This window comes from Uranotaenia lowii, chromosome 3 (assembly GCF_029784155.1).
Source record: "Uranotaenia lowii strain MFRU-FL chromosome 3, ASM2978415v1, whole genome shotgun sequence".
Lineage (NCBI taxonomy): Eukaryota > Metazoa > Arthropoda > Insecta > Diptera > Culicidae > Uranotaenia > Uranotaenia lowii.
The window spans coordinates 295071378-295088972 of record NC_073693.1 but is presented as its reverse complement, the minus strand read 5'-3'; the positions used below and the strand labels follow the sequence as shown (position 1 = coordinate 295088972).

At 37.0% G+C, this 17595-nt stretch overlaps 3 protein-coding genes across 12 annotated transcripts in view; 1 reads left to right on the top strand and 2 right to left on the bottom strand.

The window, feature by feature from the left end:
• LOC129751631 (uncharacterized) overlaps positions 1–17595 on the top strand; it is a 277390-nt gene that overhangs the window by 133516 nt on the left and 126279 nt on the right. The window lies entirely within an intron of this gene.
• Positions 1343–2902, bottom strand: LOC129751633 (uncharacterized). Its single transcript, XM_055747248.1, has 2 exons — positions 2793–2902; positions 1343–2732 (listed from the first exon to the last, which is right to left on the bottom strand). Exons 1-2 carry the CDS (start codon positions 2813–2815, stop codon positions 1592–1594), a joined length of 1164 nt encoding a protein of 387 aa, XP_055603223.1. The 5' UTR covers positions 2816–2902; the 3' UTR covers positions 1343–1591.
• Positions 8198–14913, bottom strand: LOC129751630 (uncharacterized). Of its 3 annotated transcripts, none has more exons than XR_008738761.1 (2): positions 8356–14913; positions 8198–8296 (listed from the first exon to the last, which is right to left on the bottom strand). XR_008738761.1 is itself a non-coding variant. In XM_055747237.1 (2 exons), exon 2 carries the CDS (start codon positions 14432–14434, stop codon positions 8546–8548), a length of 5889 nt encoding a protein of 1962 aa, XP_055603212.1. In that variant the 5' UTR covers positions 14435–14529; positions 14587–14913; the 3' UTR covers positions 8202–8545. The 3 variants fall into 3 exon arrangements, 2 of the variants coding, with proteins under 2 accessions (XP_055603212.1, XP_055603211.1); XM_055747237.1 differs by having other exon boundaries at positions 8202–14529; positions 14587–14913; XM_055747236.1 differs by having other exon boundaries at positions 8202–14659; positions 14719–14913.

Here is a 17595-nt window from a genome sequence, read left to right as displayed (position 1 = left end):
TGTATTACGTGTTTTGACTATCTGAAAATGCATAATGTGCCGAATCACGTTATCTTTTCAAACCTCTTTCCAAAATTTATCTGCTGTTACTTAAACAGTTTTGACGGTTCATTGTTGAAAAGTACGATTTGTGGTACATTTTTTTGTGGTCAAGAGCTTGAAAAATTACACAAAAATATATCCTTGTGTGCAACGTAGGGCTAGATGCCAGCCGATCGTGGCCTAGAGGATACCATCCTTGTCTTCTAAGCCAACGTTCATGAGATCGAATCCCGGTCGTGACATAACCTGGCACACATAGTTTGATGAAGGTTGCCGGTTTTAGCATTAGTGAAAAGCCGGGTATACCTTGGAATTGTACGCCTCAATGATGCAGCACATGCATGTGGATGGATCTTTTCAAGGGAACTTAGATTGCACTTGGAGATCCTACCTAGTTATGTGTGTGCTCGTAGTGCTTCCGGTAAACAACTGCAACTTCAACCAATAGTGCAGGGGTGTCAAGTAGCATAGCAAAGTAAAAAATATAACGCGGGGTTATACCACAATAGATCAACTTGATGGTCGCAGTGGACTCTCTCCCCAACAGGAAAAAAAAACGTAGGGCTAGGTGGGGTAATTATGAACAAAATTACTCAGTTTTTCATACTATCAGCTCAAACAAGTTGCTCTTTAATGCTAAAATTCTGGAAAGTAACCAAAAATGAATGACTTCTCCATTTTAGGATTTTTTTTCTCATTTTTGAGTTGCAGCTTGTGGGCGTGAATCGTTTGTTCATAATTACCCCCTTGTCTATGGGGTAATTATGAACACTGTTACGATTTTTGTTTCGTGATGTCTTTTGATATTGGCTATGTTCCAAGATTGAAACCACCTCTAAACAGTGCATTGAGATTTTTTGATTTTTAAAATTTGCTGTTGAAAAGTTATGGGCTATTTTCAGTTTTACATAGATGGGAGGCATCTTGCCATATTATTACAGACCAAAAATTCTGAAAAACTTATAAATAATATTATTATTGTTGTCACTTTTGACCAGTTTCGAGACCCTACTATGACCCTAGCGGCGCTTATGGAGTTTGTTCGGAATTACCCTTTTTTCATAGTTACCTCACTTAGCCCTATAGCTTCTAACTTCAGCTTTCTTGGACACTAAGTAAAGCGTTCTGTAGCTGATCTACAGTCTTTTCCGAAGCAGGTTTTTCGGATTTTTTTTCTTAGACTTTGCATAACGGAAAACTGATGAATTGTAGCTGTATAACATCTGAAAAACATATTTGAGAAACATTACGAGGTTTCCAAAACTAGAACTGTAAAAAAGAGCTATAGTTAAGAGTGTCAAATTGTCACTCCAGGGACAGTCCCTGGACGGGTAAACGGGTAAAAGTTTCTGGGAAGGATAAGGGTTAGTTTTATTAGTAACATTTGACCATCTTTATGGCATATGGTTTTGAAACACTTTTCGGCTGGCTTATTTCATTTAGTAACTTCATTCAGTTTGTATGTAGGTTCTTTTCATTAAATGAAATCGTCACCTAGACTTGAGCTCTACTAAAAACTTTCGTTATAATTGATCTATAATTAACATGTTTAGCTCAATTTACTAGTTTTCGCCATAAGTTGCAATCGTTCCTTCAGCCGGTACTGCGAAACTTCCTTCTCCGATTCCTCCAAATCTTCCCGCACGCTTCTTAAAATGTTCTGCAACGAAGCCACTTTTTTCTCATACCGTTGCTCCAGTTCGACTTTCTCTTTTGCCAGCCTGACTCGATCCTGTCGCAGATAGCTAATCTGGCTAAGCAGCTCCGGACAGCTTCCATTATCCGAAGGAAGAACCATTTCCGTTGCGTTTGTATCCTTCACCACTTGGTCATCAATCATCAAATCGGATCCCGTCTGCGGTTGAACAAGAATCTCGATCAATTCGTACCGGGATGCTTCCGGGTCTTCCGGGGTAACGTCATAGCAACAAAGTCCACCTTCCATTCGCTCACTGCAAGCACCATCCGAGTCGTAGAGAGTGATCTTGTGATCCCAGATTATCTGACGCATCGATAGGATCCAGGGACAGCTCCAGTAGTTGTCCGATAGGCGAATTCGTTCCAGTTTGGGGAAAGCAATCGGAAACCACGGGATTTGCGTGAGGTGGTTGTGATTAATCCAAAGATTCTTAACTTGCTGCAGACGAAGATCGGAGCTACCGTCTAGCTTCGTTAGACGATTCCAGGAAAGATCCAAAACTATCAGTTTGGCCATCTGTCGAAACCAATCCAGGTTGATGGTTTCCAATCGGTTTTGGGACAGATCAAGGATCGATAAACCGTACAAATATCGAATACTATCCGGTAACGTTGTCAGCGGATTTCTGTTGATCATCAATGTGTTCAAATTGTTGTTTGGAACCGGAACGATGCTCAGATTTTTCAAATCTGTTTTATGAATTCTCAACGAGTTCAACGTGTCGGAGCTAAAATTAACGGTATGAATATTGCTGTCTTTCAGGGTAAGGAAATCGGTTTCTCCTAAACTGGCGAACAATTCCGATGAAAAGAGGGAAATGTTACTCGATTCAATGATGATCTGAAGAACGTCCTGAAACTGAACCGATGCGTGATCGCCCCAGGACTCGATCGTTACATTCTCCACGTAACAAGTGCGTCCGTTCAGCAGCCGGCTGCAAGGGTACAGCTTTGCTTCCAATGGTTCAAAACGTAAAAAGAATAGAAGAATCCTAAAAATATTTTACGAACATGTGAATTGGTGCCTCTCTCATAGAAAATGAATAAATTACCAAGTAAGAAAAATATGAGTCATTTCTTGGAACTTCCGATTGACAGCTTTGCCAGACGCAAACTATTTGTTATCAACTGATTCTAGTAAATTTCGAAATCGAACGCTAGCTTTATCATCAGTTAACTACGAGAATCTTGAAATTCATAATAATCCACTATCAGCATCGTTTTGAATCACTAGAATCTAAACAATATACACTGCAAACTTGTCCTAAGTCACGCTTCCAGTTCTTGGTTGAAATACAACCCCAGTTCTGAATGGACTGAGTCTTGAATATATATATGTATGACTTGCCATTTTTCACTTCTTTTGTGTATGTTATGGATTTGAATGTTATGCTTTTTTTTTTAATCATCTGACATAACCTTAAAATTGCGTATCATTGTTGTGATTAGCTTCTATTTTTCGTAAAATCTTGCAGGAACCTAATTTTTTAAATTGCCATGATTGAATTAAAAAAATAAACCTTTTTCTTTATTTTCAATCAAACTAAAATTCAGTGACCTACATAAAAACAGCTCCACTAAATTTCACAAAAAATGCTTTAAAGTCAGGTAAAATCATAAGCAAAAAATAACATGGGTGGGTGTAATAAAAAAAAAAAAAAGAAGAACTCCCGCCACACAACGTACAATAAATAACAACTCGGTATCGAATTTGGAATGCGGCAATACGCCAACATCATTGTTTCGAGAAAAACGAGTTTAAAGTTTGACAGCTCCATAAGCTCCCAGCAAAATTTTAATTTGTTTTCTTTATTTATCATTCAGTTAACGTTGTACAATCAAAAAGTAGGTCTTCCAACGTAATTTTTCTCCCGGCTGACAACTCAATTATTTACATTCGGGGCATTCGCCCTGTTCTAAATTTATTACCGAACTATTTCTTCCTCATTGTCAGCGTTGCCACATTAAAACATTTTCTTTCATTGGAAAAAATAAGTCAAAAATCAGCACCGAAAAGTGAAAGAACAATCAAAAAGGTCATCAGTGCAAAATGTTTGAGAAAAAAAAACAGTTTTTTTTTTAATTTTGTTTGACGTTTTATACCATTTCTGTGCTCTCAAATTTCAAAAGGCATATTCTTATCAAAATAATTAATAACCTAAAAGGTGTTCAAATCCAGAAGTTAACTACTAACCTGAACCAAATCCTAAAAATCTGTCTCCTGAGCGGGAAGAATCTGTACAAAAATGATGCAAAAATCTGTACATATTCAGATAAATCTATACTTGTGGCAACCATCCCCACTGCTGTATTGAATTTTTTCTCGAGAAAATAACTGTCAAAGGTAGCCTGAGATCCCAGGTATTTTATCAAAAATCTAGACATCGTGAAGAAAAAAAAAATTGGAATTTTCCAGCACACCACTTGGTTTCAGGATATTATCTGCAACTCTTCTTGAATTGCATAAATAAAGATGAAACACCTGTGAACGCATTAAATTATGCAACCGAAGTGAGCCGGCCTTGACTGGCCAGCACTTTTCTATCGAAATACACCAATTAAATATCGCATTTACCGAAGATTTCCTCCCGTACAATGGCTTTAACTATTCTATTACAGGTTTGTTCGATGTTTTCATCATTTAACTTCCAATTTGATAATAATTAATATGGTTTTTTGAAAGTCAGAACAATTCAGGACATTTTTAAGACCATTTTTTTAAATCACGACAATTCAAGAGTTTTTAAAAATCAAGACGGTCTCTCAAAAACCACGACAAACCCTGACTAATCAGCACATCTTGGACCTCATAAGGTAGCATTCGGAAGGCAGCGTTTTTTTTTCGGTCTTAGCTCTCAAACTTCTTCTCAACACAAAGTACAATAGAGTAAGGTGGGGTAAAATTATGAGTCGGGTAAAAGTATGTTTTGAGATTATCACAAACTGAGAACAGCAAAATTCCAAACTCTGTACGTTTCGATAGCAGTTAGGCATTTTCACTACTGCTATCAAATGTGTCTATCGCCATCCATGGTTGTAATTAAAATTGATCACCATTTAAGAAAAAAAATTATAAATATTTCAGCCCCCGTTTTTCATTAAATCAGTTTTAATGCATTTATACTAGGGTGGTAATCGGATGTATGGGAGCAATTTAATGATCGAGATTTGAACCCGACCCCAAAATACTGGCCTATGCCAAATTTCAGCTCTATCGGACTTGATTTAGGGTTGCCTCAAATCACTCAAAGTTTCAGTTTTTTGACCATCAAAATTTAAATTTCGATTTTCCCGATTTCCTTTGATCCCATTTGAGGGTCAAAAAACCTTTGAGGCAACCCTTAATCAAGTCAAATTGAGCTGAAATTTGGCACAGGATAGATTATTGGGCCAATCTACAAAATGTATAGGTACTGAGGTAATATTCACATTTAAAAAATGTTGATAAAAAGATTTTTATTAATTCGTATATGAAGCTATTTAACAATTATCATTTTATGAAGTCTTCAATGAATTTCTCGTTATAAATGTCATTTTACAAATGCAAATACCTAATACACACATATTTTAGGAGAAGATAATGTGGAAAAAAAATTGAAATTATCCACAATGTTTTTCCAGGGCTTCTCCATACCAGTGCTTGGATCACAACAAAATGTTTATGCTGCTTATTATGCAACTACACATTTGAAAGACCAATCATGTAAGAAAAGTGTTTGGTAAAAATTGTTATAAATTCAAAACCGATAAAAATCTGATATTTTATTTTTTTTTCTGAAGCTTTTTGCTGAATATTGAAATTTGAAATCATTATGAATTGTGGATTCAATTCCTTTTTTTATATTCGTCAATTATTAAATACAACTTTTATTCAAAAATGAAATTTTCAAAATCTGATTCTGAGAATTGAAGCTTTTGAATCTGTATTTTTATAAGTTTTCTCTAACTCTTCTTCTAGATTTTTAATTCTATTTGAATTGAAACGAGTGAAATAGTAACGAATGATTGGTGAAAAAAGTGAAAAAGCTTTTTTTCTTTACGTACACATTATTTCCATTTTTTTTGTATTATTTTTGAATATAACAAAACAACGAAATTAACCCTTGGTTTCATAGAGTAACAAATTTGCAACAAATAATGTATGGAAAAAGTGAAAAATCGTATTTTATTTTAATTTTTTTTTTTTTTGGTGTACTCGTTATTTCCAATTCCAACTGTTTAAAATGATTTTAAAGGAAAAATGAAAAATCATGAAATGAAAGGTCAAAGATTAGTTTCTAAAAGTTAACACATTGCGGACCAAATACGAGATATTTCGTTTTTCTGCACGTCGCTAGTGTGCTAAATCTAGAAACATAACTCAAATGTTTCAAATTTACTAATGAAATTATATTTGACAAAGTTTAACACTACACTTGGGTATTAAAAAATTATAATTTCGTTAAATTTAGTACAGGGGTTTCTGAGATATCGATTGCCAAGTTCCGATGTTTTTCGATTTTAATTTCTTCGCGGTCCTTAATGTGTTAATATTATTCTTTAATGGAAAACCTTAATCAAATGCGATTTTGATAACCAAAGTTTCATTTTTAGGATAGTCTACTATAGCTGGGAAAAATGAAAACAGGCACATTTTTTGGGCAAACATTTTAAAAATTGATTTTGGAGGATTATTGGGGATTCAGGTTTTTTAGACAGACTTTGTCGACAACCTCTAGTTTTAGGGTTTTGGCGCTTAGAAGTTCTAGAATGAGTTAGTTTAAAGTGAAATCAATTATTTATAAATGATGAAGTAGTTAACCTTCATGAAAAAAAAAATGAGTTTTAAACTATTTATTATCATCCGTTGTGCCAAATTCCCGAAAAAAACTATACAGATTTTGCCTAGAAAATCTTGTTTCGGAGATACAACGCCTTAAGGATTCGCAACTTTATCAACGTTGCAGTTGGCGGACAGTTATTGAAAAACTTTTCCGGTACGACTGTGACTCTGCAAGCAGAGTGGATTGCCAACCATTGTAGGTCTCTGAAGGTTGGATGACTTCCCTCGACGAACCATCGGCCGTGGAAGCCTGAGAAGCAATTCAAAGGCCAATCCACACAGACATAGGCTGGACCTTGCTACCGACGGGGGAACCATACATACATACATACATACATACATACATACAACAACTTTTTTCATGCAAAACCAATTTGGCTCCTTAAAGCCTCAAGGTATGAGCTTTTAAAAATAAAGAACTTAAAAAAAAACTTTTAACTTCAAGTAAAGAACTAAACTTTAGCTTAAAAGATATACGAAATTCATTTGGTTGGGAATTATTTAACAATTCCTGTAACGGGGAAAAATAACGGAATGAACACTTTAAGGATTTTTACCCAGAAATCGAATTTACTCAAGGGTTCAGGAGAATTTATCATCAAGTTAAAACCTTTATTTCCTAATTTTTTGTAAAATTTAATTTTTTTACCAAAAAATTGACAAATGTCTTAGATACATTTTTACTTTCAAAATGTATACCAAAAACAAAAGCTGGTAGAAACAAAAAACAAATTCAGCTAATTACTAAATAAGTAAAATCATAGGTAATTTCTTGCATCTCGGAAAAATGTGAATTAATTTGTCTTTCGTAAATATGTATTTTGAATTCTGGATGTTTATCGCCAAAACACAAATTCCTTCATGTTAAAACAGCATCATTAAAACTCATTATTTCGTCTTGACTTTGAAAACTCGTTATTAACGCAGAAGTTAAGCACATTTTGTTGCTAAAATTTTTGTGTTTTTATGCTTCAAATTGAAATTAGAAATTGTTTGAAGAATTTTCTGTTATGCAGAATCTGAATTTTTTCATCTATAATATGTATATTTTATGTTATAGATTTAAAACGAAACAAAATTTAATCAGATTCGATCAAAATCAAAATAATGATTTATAATTTCTTAAAGTTATTCTTTTGAAATTCATAACTAATTTTTAATGATGGTTAATGAAAGGTGGTAGAAATTCGTGCCTAAGAACCATTACTTTCATTCATTTTTTATTTTGCAATCTATTTAGGAAACTATAATTTCAGCCCTGATACTCAATTAAAAGTTCTTATTATTATTTAAATTTTATATATGTAGATAGATAAGCCCTAAGATAAGCTCTTTATTCTAAAATCAAAGATTTATTTATATTTGTTGATTATGTGTATTACATAATTTATCGACCTTATCGGTGAAAATCGATGCCCTTTTTAGTAAGAACATCATAAGATCAAAAAAATTTATGGACGGATAGAAAGTAAGCAGAAATGAAACATGATGAAAATAAGCGGATGGCAGGTAGAATTCATCACTTTTCACCGATAAGGCCTGTTCGGATCTTTTGAGAGATACACTTTTATTTGCAGCGACTTATTATTTTAATGCGGCTCAAACTAAAATTACAATTTCCGTTAGTTAAGCAGTTGATAAAAGGTTGAAAATATACTCACTAATTTAGTGTTTTCTTCACCTCGTGCAAAGCGATAAATTTATTTATACGAGTTGTTTTTGCTCCTTTATAGCCTGAACAGAAATATAATATTAAATAGAATTCAACTCACATTAAAAATGATCTAACTTACGACTTTTCTGTTGGTAATATTCAAATAACTATAAACGGAACTTGTAACAATCTGTATATTAGAAATTTTAATAAATCGAAATCACCACGCAGCTAACACGTTTCGAAATTATTGATCTGACGTTTTCCTATTCTCATTTTCTAAATAAACTAGCCCTGCCTTGACTTGGTAGACTGGTTATCGAGGAACATTACCCAGTGGTGTTGACAACTCCCCAACCCGTAACTCCTGGTTCGGTTCCACCTGGTGATCCAGAGTTTCCGCAACAGATTTCCAACACCGCCAGATTCGTCACCGCTCGCCTATGCGTTCCACCATTGGTTCTCACCATCGCTTGCCGGATTTGTCCATCTGCACCTGGTATCACCTGCTCGACGATTCCTCGAATCCATTTCTTCCGGTTGGAGTCATTCACGATGAAAACTAAGTCGTCCTTCTGGATCGGTTTGGTTTTCTCAAACCACTTTGTTCGACAGTTGATGGTTGGCAAGTACTCCTTGTACCACCTCTTCCACATCTCGTTTGCTAGATACTGCGATCTTTTATACGTATTACGCAGAGCATTTGCAAAACTCACAGACTCGTCTACATCATAATCTTCAGCTTTGACTACACCGCGCATGAAGTGGTTTGGCGTCAGAGGGCCGTCTTCTACAGCGTAGGGCGACTCCTGTGGCATGTACGTCAACGGGCGACAGTTAATCATATCAACCGCTTCTGCCAATGTTGTGAGAAGAATCTCGTCATCGAGCTTTCGACCATCGTCTAATGCTTTCATAGCTTCTTTCAGGGAACGAACCATACGCTCCCATATGCCCCCCATATGGGGCGTACCAGGAGGATTAAAATGCCACACTGTTTTTGAGCTGTTTACCTTTTCCGCACACGACAAATTGATATCTTCTTTGATTTCATTCAGCACTCTATTTGCTCCACGAAAATTGGTTCCGTTGTCCGAGAAGAACTCATCAGGAACTCCATGTTTGCACATAAAACGTCGGAGAGCCATAAGGCACGATTTACTGTCCAAACTATGTACAACCTCCACATGTATTGCACGAACTGCCAAACAAGTGAACAGTGATATCCACCTTTTTTCCTTGCGACGACCTACTGTGACTTCGATTGGTCCTAAATAGTCCACACCCACTGCACTGAATGGTCGTAAACTCGGTCTTGTTCGTTGTTCGGGTAGTGGTGCCATCTGTGGAGCTTTTGGTTTACAACGATACACCCTGCACCAATTGCAATTTTTCATTACCTGTGATATTTCAGCTCGAAGGTTCGGTATATAAAATTGTTTTCGTAGTTCACTGTATACTGTCTCTCTGTGCGAGTGACCCAGTTTGGAATGAATGTTGAGAATCAACAATTGGGTAATTTTGTTTCGTTTTGGCAAAATTATAGGGTAGCGAAAATCAAAGGGTAGATTATCGGAATTCAATCGTCCTCCCATACGTAGGACACCTGCTTCATCGAGAAATGGACTTAATTTGTAGAGACAACTTGATTTTACGATATGGTTTTGTTGGTTATCTTTCTTAGAATTTGCTTTTATCAAAATTTTCATTTCATCAGGAAATGCTTCTTTCTGTGCTATTTTCCAGATGATATTTTCCGCTTGCTGAAACTCAGTTTTGTGTAACGGCTGCTGTATAACCTTCATCTCACATTTTATCAGTTTGCATAGTGTATCGTTTGCTTTCAGCGTGAATATGGGTTCGCCTTCAGCTTTTCTTTTACAATTGTTTACATATCGACAAACTAAAGCCAAAACTCTTACCAATTTTGTCCAGCGAGAGAAATTTTCCACACCGATCAAAGGTTCCGTGAAAACGATATCGTGATGCAACAGCGCTGGCCGCAATTCAACTGTTGTGTTCGGCTCAGGCAGCTGCTGTCGTGGCCATGCTGCTTCCGGTTCGTAGAGAAAATGTGGCCCCATAAACCAGACTCCGTCTGATTCTAAAGGCGGTCCTTGGCCCCACTTGGTGAGACTATCAGCGATATTCAACTTGGACGGTATCCAGTTCCAATCCATTACGTTCGTCGATTCCAATATTTGGCCAATGCGAAGCCCAACGAACTTGTTATAATTCCGCTCATCCGAACGAATCCAGCTTAAGACCGTTTGTGAATCTGTCCATAGGAAACATTTGTCAATGCGTAAAGAGTGATTTGAAACAACGAACTCTAGCAGTTGTGCTCCTTTTGTGGCCGCCATCAGTTCCAACCGCGGAATGGATTGTATTTTCAACGGTGCCACCTTAATCCGGGAAGTAACCAGAGAGCATTTTACGTCTTTTCCAAACTTTATTCGAAAATACGCCACACAGCCGTAGGCGTGCTCACTGGCGTCTGTAAAAATGTGCAACTGCAACGATTCTATTTTGTTTGAATGGTTTCCTCCTAAATAGCACCTCGGAACTCGAACACTTTCCACAGCTGGAATGAGGCCTATCCACCGGTTCCATTTGGAAAGACTTTGAGCATCAATTTCGTCATCCCATGCGCACCCTGTGCGCCACAGATCCTGGATGAGTGCTCTTCCATGAATTGTAAATGGTGCCAAAAATCCTTGAGGGTCGAAAAATGACATCACACAGCTCAGAACAATTCTCTTAGTGGGTACCTTTTTTCCCAGAATGTACGGTTGCAGCTCTTCGCGGTATTTTACGGAGAACGAAAACTCATCTTGTCGAGGATTCCAAATAATTCCAAGCACTCTTTCATTTTCGGTAAGTTTATCACTGTTGAAATGAATTTCTCGATCGCCGTTGTCTGCTCCAAGACATTTCAGGAAAAGCTCTGAATTTGAAACCCAGTTGGTAATATGGAAACCACCCTGGGAATGAATAAACTTTACCTCTTCGGCTCGTCTTATCGCTTCATCTTCTGTGTCAGCAGCGTCGTAATAATCGTCGACATAATGTTTATCGATGATCGCCCGTGCAGCTTCAGGGAATCGTTTCATGAAGTCTTTGGCGTTCAGGTTCTTAACGAACTGGGCTGAGCACGGCGAGCTCGCGGACCCGAAAGTGGCTACGTCCATCACGTATGTGGTAGGTGGTAAGCTTGGGTTTGTCCGGAAGAGAAATCTTTGGAATTGCTTGTCCGAACTTCTTATTTGCACTTGGTGGTACATCTCTCGGATGTCCCCACCGAAGGCAATTCTTTTCTCCCGGAAATGACATATGACGGAGGTAAGAGGAGTCAAAAGATCGGGACCCTTGAGAAGTTGCGAGTTTAGCGAAATACCGTCAACAGAGGCAGCCGCGTCCCACACCAGCCTGACCTTATTTGGTTTTTTGGGATTTAACACTATGTTGATTGGAAGATACCATATTTTGTTGTTTCCTGTGGTGGCCAATTCTTCCACAGACGCCTTGTGTGCATATCCTTTGCGCTGATATTCTTCGATTTGGTCACACACATTTTGGAACAACTCCGGAGTTTTAGCCAACTTTCTTTCCAATGCAATCATCCTCTTTTTTGCCATGTCGTAGCTGCTGGGTAGAACTGGATCATCACACCTCCACAAAAGTCCAGTTTCAAAACGGTTTCCGACCCGGACCGTGGTGGATTCTAAGATTTCTCGCGCTCGCTTCTCATCGTCAGATTCACATACGACACTAGCACTAGGCTCTTCCAAAGCATATGATGTTTTTAGTATGTTGTAGATATCCGCATTACTGATCCTTGCATGATATCCGAAAAACCCATTCTGTTCAGGGAAATGGTTCGATGGCCCATAAACTGCCCAACCTAGCTTGGACCTTACAGCAATAGGTTGTCCTTCCTGACCTATTTTCGACTCAATAGGAGAGAATAAATGGAGATTGTTCAATCCTATCAACAGTCCTGGTCTTTCACCTTTATAGGATACAATAGGTAGGCCTTCTAAGTGCTCGAAACTTTTGGAAACTTCATTTGCATTTAACGATTGTTTCGGCAACATCAGTTTGTCGACGGTCTGAATCGATCGAATTAGTAAAACTTCAGTGGATTGTTGATCTGAAATCCACAGATTGATACACATTGAATCTTTTTCTACCCGGGTCACATCGGCAGTCCAGGATATCGTTAATGGCTGGATCGGCCCCGTCACTCCAAGTAACTTGGCCAAATTCGATTCCATCAAAGTCACCGCGGCTCCTTCGTCCAAAAATGCCAAAGTTTTTACAGTGCGTTGTTCAGAGTAGAGCGTGACTGGCACCATGCGGAAAAGAGTAGCAGTTGGAGCTTTGAAATGTGCGTTTAGAAAAGCAGAATCTGCGGGGTGCAGCAGGGAATTATGTGTAGCTCGACAACCACCCACGTTGCAGATAATTTTGAATTTACAAGTAGCATTTCCGTGGTCATTCAAACACGTTCTACACAGTTTCCATTTGTCAACCAATTGTACCCGATCATTATAGCTCAGCTGTTTAAAATCCTGGCAAAATCTCAGACGGTGATCCGTGCGTTGACATACGCGACAAGGCTTCAATGACGACTTCTTTCCAACTGCTGAAGTGTTACTAACACCGTACAGCGAATTATCCGGTACATTAATATGGGTGTACATACCATGCTTCTCCTTCCCTCTGGCTTTGGGTGTATTACTACAGGGGGCGGGTCGACTTTCAAGTTTGAAATCCAACGAAACACTGGCTTCGCAAGCTTCCTCAACGATCTTCGATAAAAAATCCGTTAACGTTCGAAGGGTTACCTCCGACTTCCTTTTTTTGTACCGGACCCAAGCACGCTTATCGTTTGCTGGTAACTTGTTAACTAAGTCCTGCATAAGAGTGGGATTATTTAAATGTTGTGTGAGTTCAGCTGCTTCTAAGTGCTCACACAGTTCCTCTACTGCGTTAGTGAAAGGAACGTAAGATGCTAACTTATCGGCTTTCGGGTTTTCTAATTTCCGTACTCTTTCCAAATAGCTTTGTAAAATCAATTCAGGCCGCCCATACAGCATGCGCAATTTTGCCATGATCTTTGGAACAGATTTAGGGAGATGAAGCTTTCCCCTGACGCTTTCTAATGCCTGACCCTTGAGGCTATCCTGAAGCCTAACGAGGTTCTCGACTTCTGTGAATCCACATGCTTCCGTGGACACTTGAAAAGCACTAGAAAAGAGAGGCCATTCCTCAGGACGGCCCGTGAATATCGGTAGCTTCTTCGTTAGACCGTTCCTCGCTGTAAGTTGAGCACGTGATGGTCCTGGTCGAGAAGGCCCCAACCCGTATGGCCTTGGGGTTTCGTCATCCTCCTTTCCGCTGCTCTCATCGGATTCGCTATTTGAATGCTCGGAATCTCTTACACTCTCCTGATCAGGAAGCATCTTGTTGACGGTCGTAGTTTGGTTCAGCGCTCTTATCGATGGTAAGTTATTTGGTTCAACACGTAGTGATCTATCTGACCCTGCCGGTCGGTCTAAAAGCTCGGTTTCATTTAGCGCCGTACTTTGAGCGTTTAGATATAGAATCTCCTTTCTTACCGAATCCACTTCCTGTTCGAAAGAGTTCCGCAGTTTTCGCATATTTTCCAAATGCCTTTTTTCGTCTTCGAGTGTTTTCCTCAGAAGTTCTTGTTCCTGCTGGAACTCTCTTTCCCGAATATCCTTTTGCATTTGAAGCTCTCTTTCTTTCAAGGATTTGGCAATCTGCATGCGCTTTTCAGAAATAATCTTCTGTTCATCCATTTCACGTTCAAGGTCCCTTTGTTCCTCCTCTAACTGCTGTAGTGTTTGCGAAAGAGTGGAACCGGATGATCCGGATTTGCTTCCAGCCTTTGTTCCAGTCTTTGTGCCGGACTTTTCAGGAATATCACCCGTTGCGGAGCCTTTTCTCGGATCTGCTGATGACTTTTTAGAAGCAGTTTCCTGAGCAAGATATTCTCGACGTTTGCGCTTACATTCGGGTTGCGGACAGAACCATTTTTTGCCTTCGTAATCCTTTGACGATGTTACACTCACGCAACGGGTGTGATACCACTGGTCACAGGAATCGCAACATATCATTTCCTCGTTCACTGTGGATGTTTGGCAACAGGCTGCGCATGGTGTAAGTGTAAGGTTGGATGTTTCGCTCATTTTGAGGTTAGATCCGTAAATTATTTGAGTTTGTTCGGATCTTTTGAGAGATACACTTTTATTTGCAGCGACTTATTATTTTAATGCGGCTCAAACTAAAATTACAATTTCTGTTAGTTAAGCAGTTGATAAAAGGTTGAAAATATACTCACTAATTTAGTGTTTTCTTCACCTCGTGCAAAGCGATAAATTTATTTATACGAGTTGTTTTTGCTCCTTTATAGCCTGAACAGAAATATAATATTAAATAGAATTCAACTCACATTAAAAATGATCTAACTTACGACTTTTCTGTTGGTAATATTCAAATAACTATAAACGGAACTTGTAACAATCTGTATATTAGAAATTTTAATAAATCGAAATCACCACGCAGCTAACACGTTTCGAAATTATTGATCTGACGTTTTCCTATTCTCATTTTCTAAATAAACTAGCCCTGCCTTGACTTGGTAGACTGGTTATCGAGGAACATTACCCAGTGGTGTTGACAAGGCCAATTAATTAGGTAACAAACATGATTTACAGTGTATAATCTCTCCATGAAGTTTTAATTATGATTCTAATTTTATGATTTTCCCTTGAATTTTGAAATATCGTGAAATACACAAAAAAAAAGAAGTAGAGAACCTCCCGTTCCCCGAAAATACATTCAAAAATTTATATTAAAATGACATTGACATTTGCTGTTCATGACGTTTGAAACTTCATTATGAATTTTAAAATTAAAAATATATTTTCATAATTTTAATCGAAATTTGGTCTCAGAAAAACTTTTGCATTACTATTTTTTTTCTTAATAACCTTAATAATCTTAATTATTTTTTTCAGTTTTTTGTTTAATAATGAAATTTTTTAATGCAAACGATTTGAGTTAATTCTAAATTCCTTAAATTAGATTTTTTGAATTATTTTATTTTGTGATATCCTGAAATTTGAATGTTATTTCTTAAATAAATCGTCTAGTAAGTTTCCCTATCTTAAACAAATAAAATGAATGGAGTTTTTGGAAGCATTCTGAAAATAAGATTATTTAAAAATTATTGCAAACAAATTCAAACTCTTATATATAAAATTGAGAAAAAAATTGTCGCTTTTTCGATGTAAAACTGTTATGTTAATTTATGTTAACAATGTTAACTTAGTCTGCGCCAATATTCTTGTTTTCTTCTAGCGAATGGAAAAAATATTGCATGGTGAAGGCAATGCAATGTTTATCTTCAACGAAAAAAATATAGGGGAGAGTGGGGTATCGTGGGCCATGGGGAAACGTGGGCCACTTTTAATATCTCAGATGTGTGTTGAGATAAAAATTTCAAACCAACTGTCATCGTCGTCGCTTTGCGCGAGCATATATTCCTATATGTTGTTGACTGAAATACGCATCATATGCTTCTTTTATTTATCAAGCTAAAAAAAGTTAGAAAAATTTACTTACATAATTAAAAAAACACCCGCTAATTTCATCGATGCGGAACCTGAAGTGCATAACAAAAATATGCTCATACGCTTATGATCTTAGTTTTGTCATGATCTTTCACGTGGAAAAGGAATTTTTGATGAAACATCAATAAGTCACACAAACGCAACCAATTTGCAAATCATAGCTTGCGGGGAATCGTGGGCCACACATCTTGAATCACCTATATTTTTATGTTTTTATACACATTCAGAACTTAAAATACGTTTTTCCTATCTGCAAAGTTTTCTTATGCCAAATGAAGATTTATGAAAAATATTTGGTCCATCATATATAAGAATTCGATTCATTACACAGCTCTCTTTTTTATTTCGTCATCTGAAATTGCTTTAAAATAACGAAATGAATTATGAAATTACAGTTTTGGGTCAACTCATAAACTTCGCATGTTATTTGGTCAATTTGTATTTGGTGGCCCACGATTCCCCACCATTTTTCAAAATCCAAAAAATATTGCTTTTTTTCAAACAGTCAGAATTTGGGGAAAATAACTTATTAAAAATTTAAAAAAATACCTCATGATACCTTGAAAATGTAGAAAACCATACCATTTTTTATTTTTATATTATCTTTTATAATAAAGAAGTTATGTAACAACGAAAAAAAGTGGCCCATGATTCCCCACTCTCCCATACTTGAATTATTTCAGTTTTACAATTTTCTTCATTTCTTTCAAATTTGTCATCTTCCTAAAATTTAGTAGAAAATGAAGAATTTGGATCTTCAGAGGCAAATTAGAAATTCAAAACCATTTGCTCGTGTAAATTTAGGCGTAGACGGGCACATTTTTTTTCCAAAAAAGTTGCCTCTACATTTCATAACTTATCCCAATTTTTTTAAGTATACAGTAGATAAATAATCAGCAAATTTAAACTAAACCCTCTGAATAACTCAAAAAAAGTTATTCGGTAGAATTCGTCCAAGGATTAGCTAGCTACGGCTGTTTGAGTTTGAGGATCGATTTTTGTTTTCAACCTAGGCCTCATTTGTTAGAGAAACACGCCCACAACGTGAATAATTTTAAAAATTCAAAAGACCATCAACCCCCTATAGGACCGGGCATGTTATTCTGCTAAAGATTGTGTTTTCAAAATTTTAATTTGCACTGAGTCCTTAATTTTATAGTAAAGATTAAGAAAAATCGATAAGAAAAATCGATGTTTGTATTGAGATTTTACTTTGAGATTTTTGAGATGCTGAGTCTTCTCGATAAAACCAAACCAAATCTCGATTAATCACCAAAATGAAAGGAACAATCACATCAGTTTTTACGTTTTCCAATGCCCTCACGAAGTTTCATTACTCCTAGCAAAACGAATCTTTGTAAACTAAAGTTTCAAATTAACAATAACCTATTTAGAAAATGCTATTCCTATGAAAGCAACCCTCTTAATTCCATTTATTTCAGCTTAGCCATACATTCAAAACATTTGTCAATCTTATATCAATCGTTCAATGAGAGAAATTTTTTAAATTATTTATTTCAAACCCCAATTTTTTTTCCTGAATTTCTAGTTGTTTTTAAATATGATTCTAATCTGATGAACGTTCCGCGAACTTCCGACGGTGCCCGTCAATTGTTTTGAAACTGTAAAAAAACAAGATCAATCAATGCGTACTTCCCCAAACAATGCGCGAAAAAATAAGCTCATTTGCAACCGCAAAATCTAACCACACACCG

Bases quoted from the DNA above. Each gene is read 5' to 3' on its own strand.
- LOC129751633 (XM_055747248.1), bottom strand. From the start codon at position 2,815: ATGACTCATATTTTTCTTACTTG. The intron at 2,733-2,792 runs GTAATTTATTCA...AAATATTTTTAG, and splicing joins ACTCATATTTTTCTTACTTG to GATTCTTCTATTCTTTTTAC.
- LOC129751630 (XM_055747237.1), bottom strand. From the start codon at position 14,434: ATGAGCGAAACATCCAACCTTACACTTACACCATGCGCAGCCTGTTGC.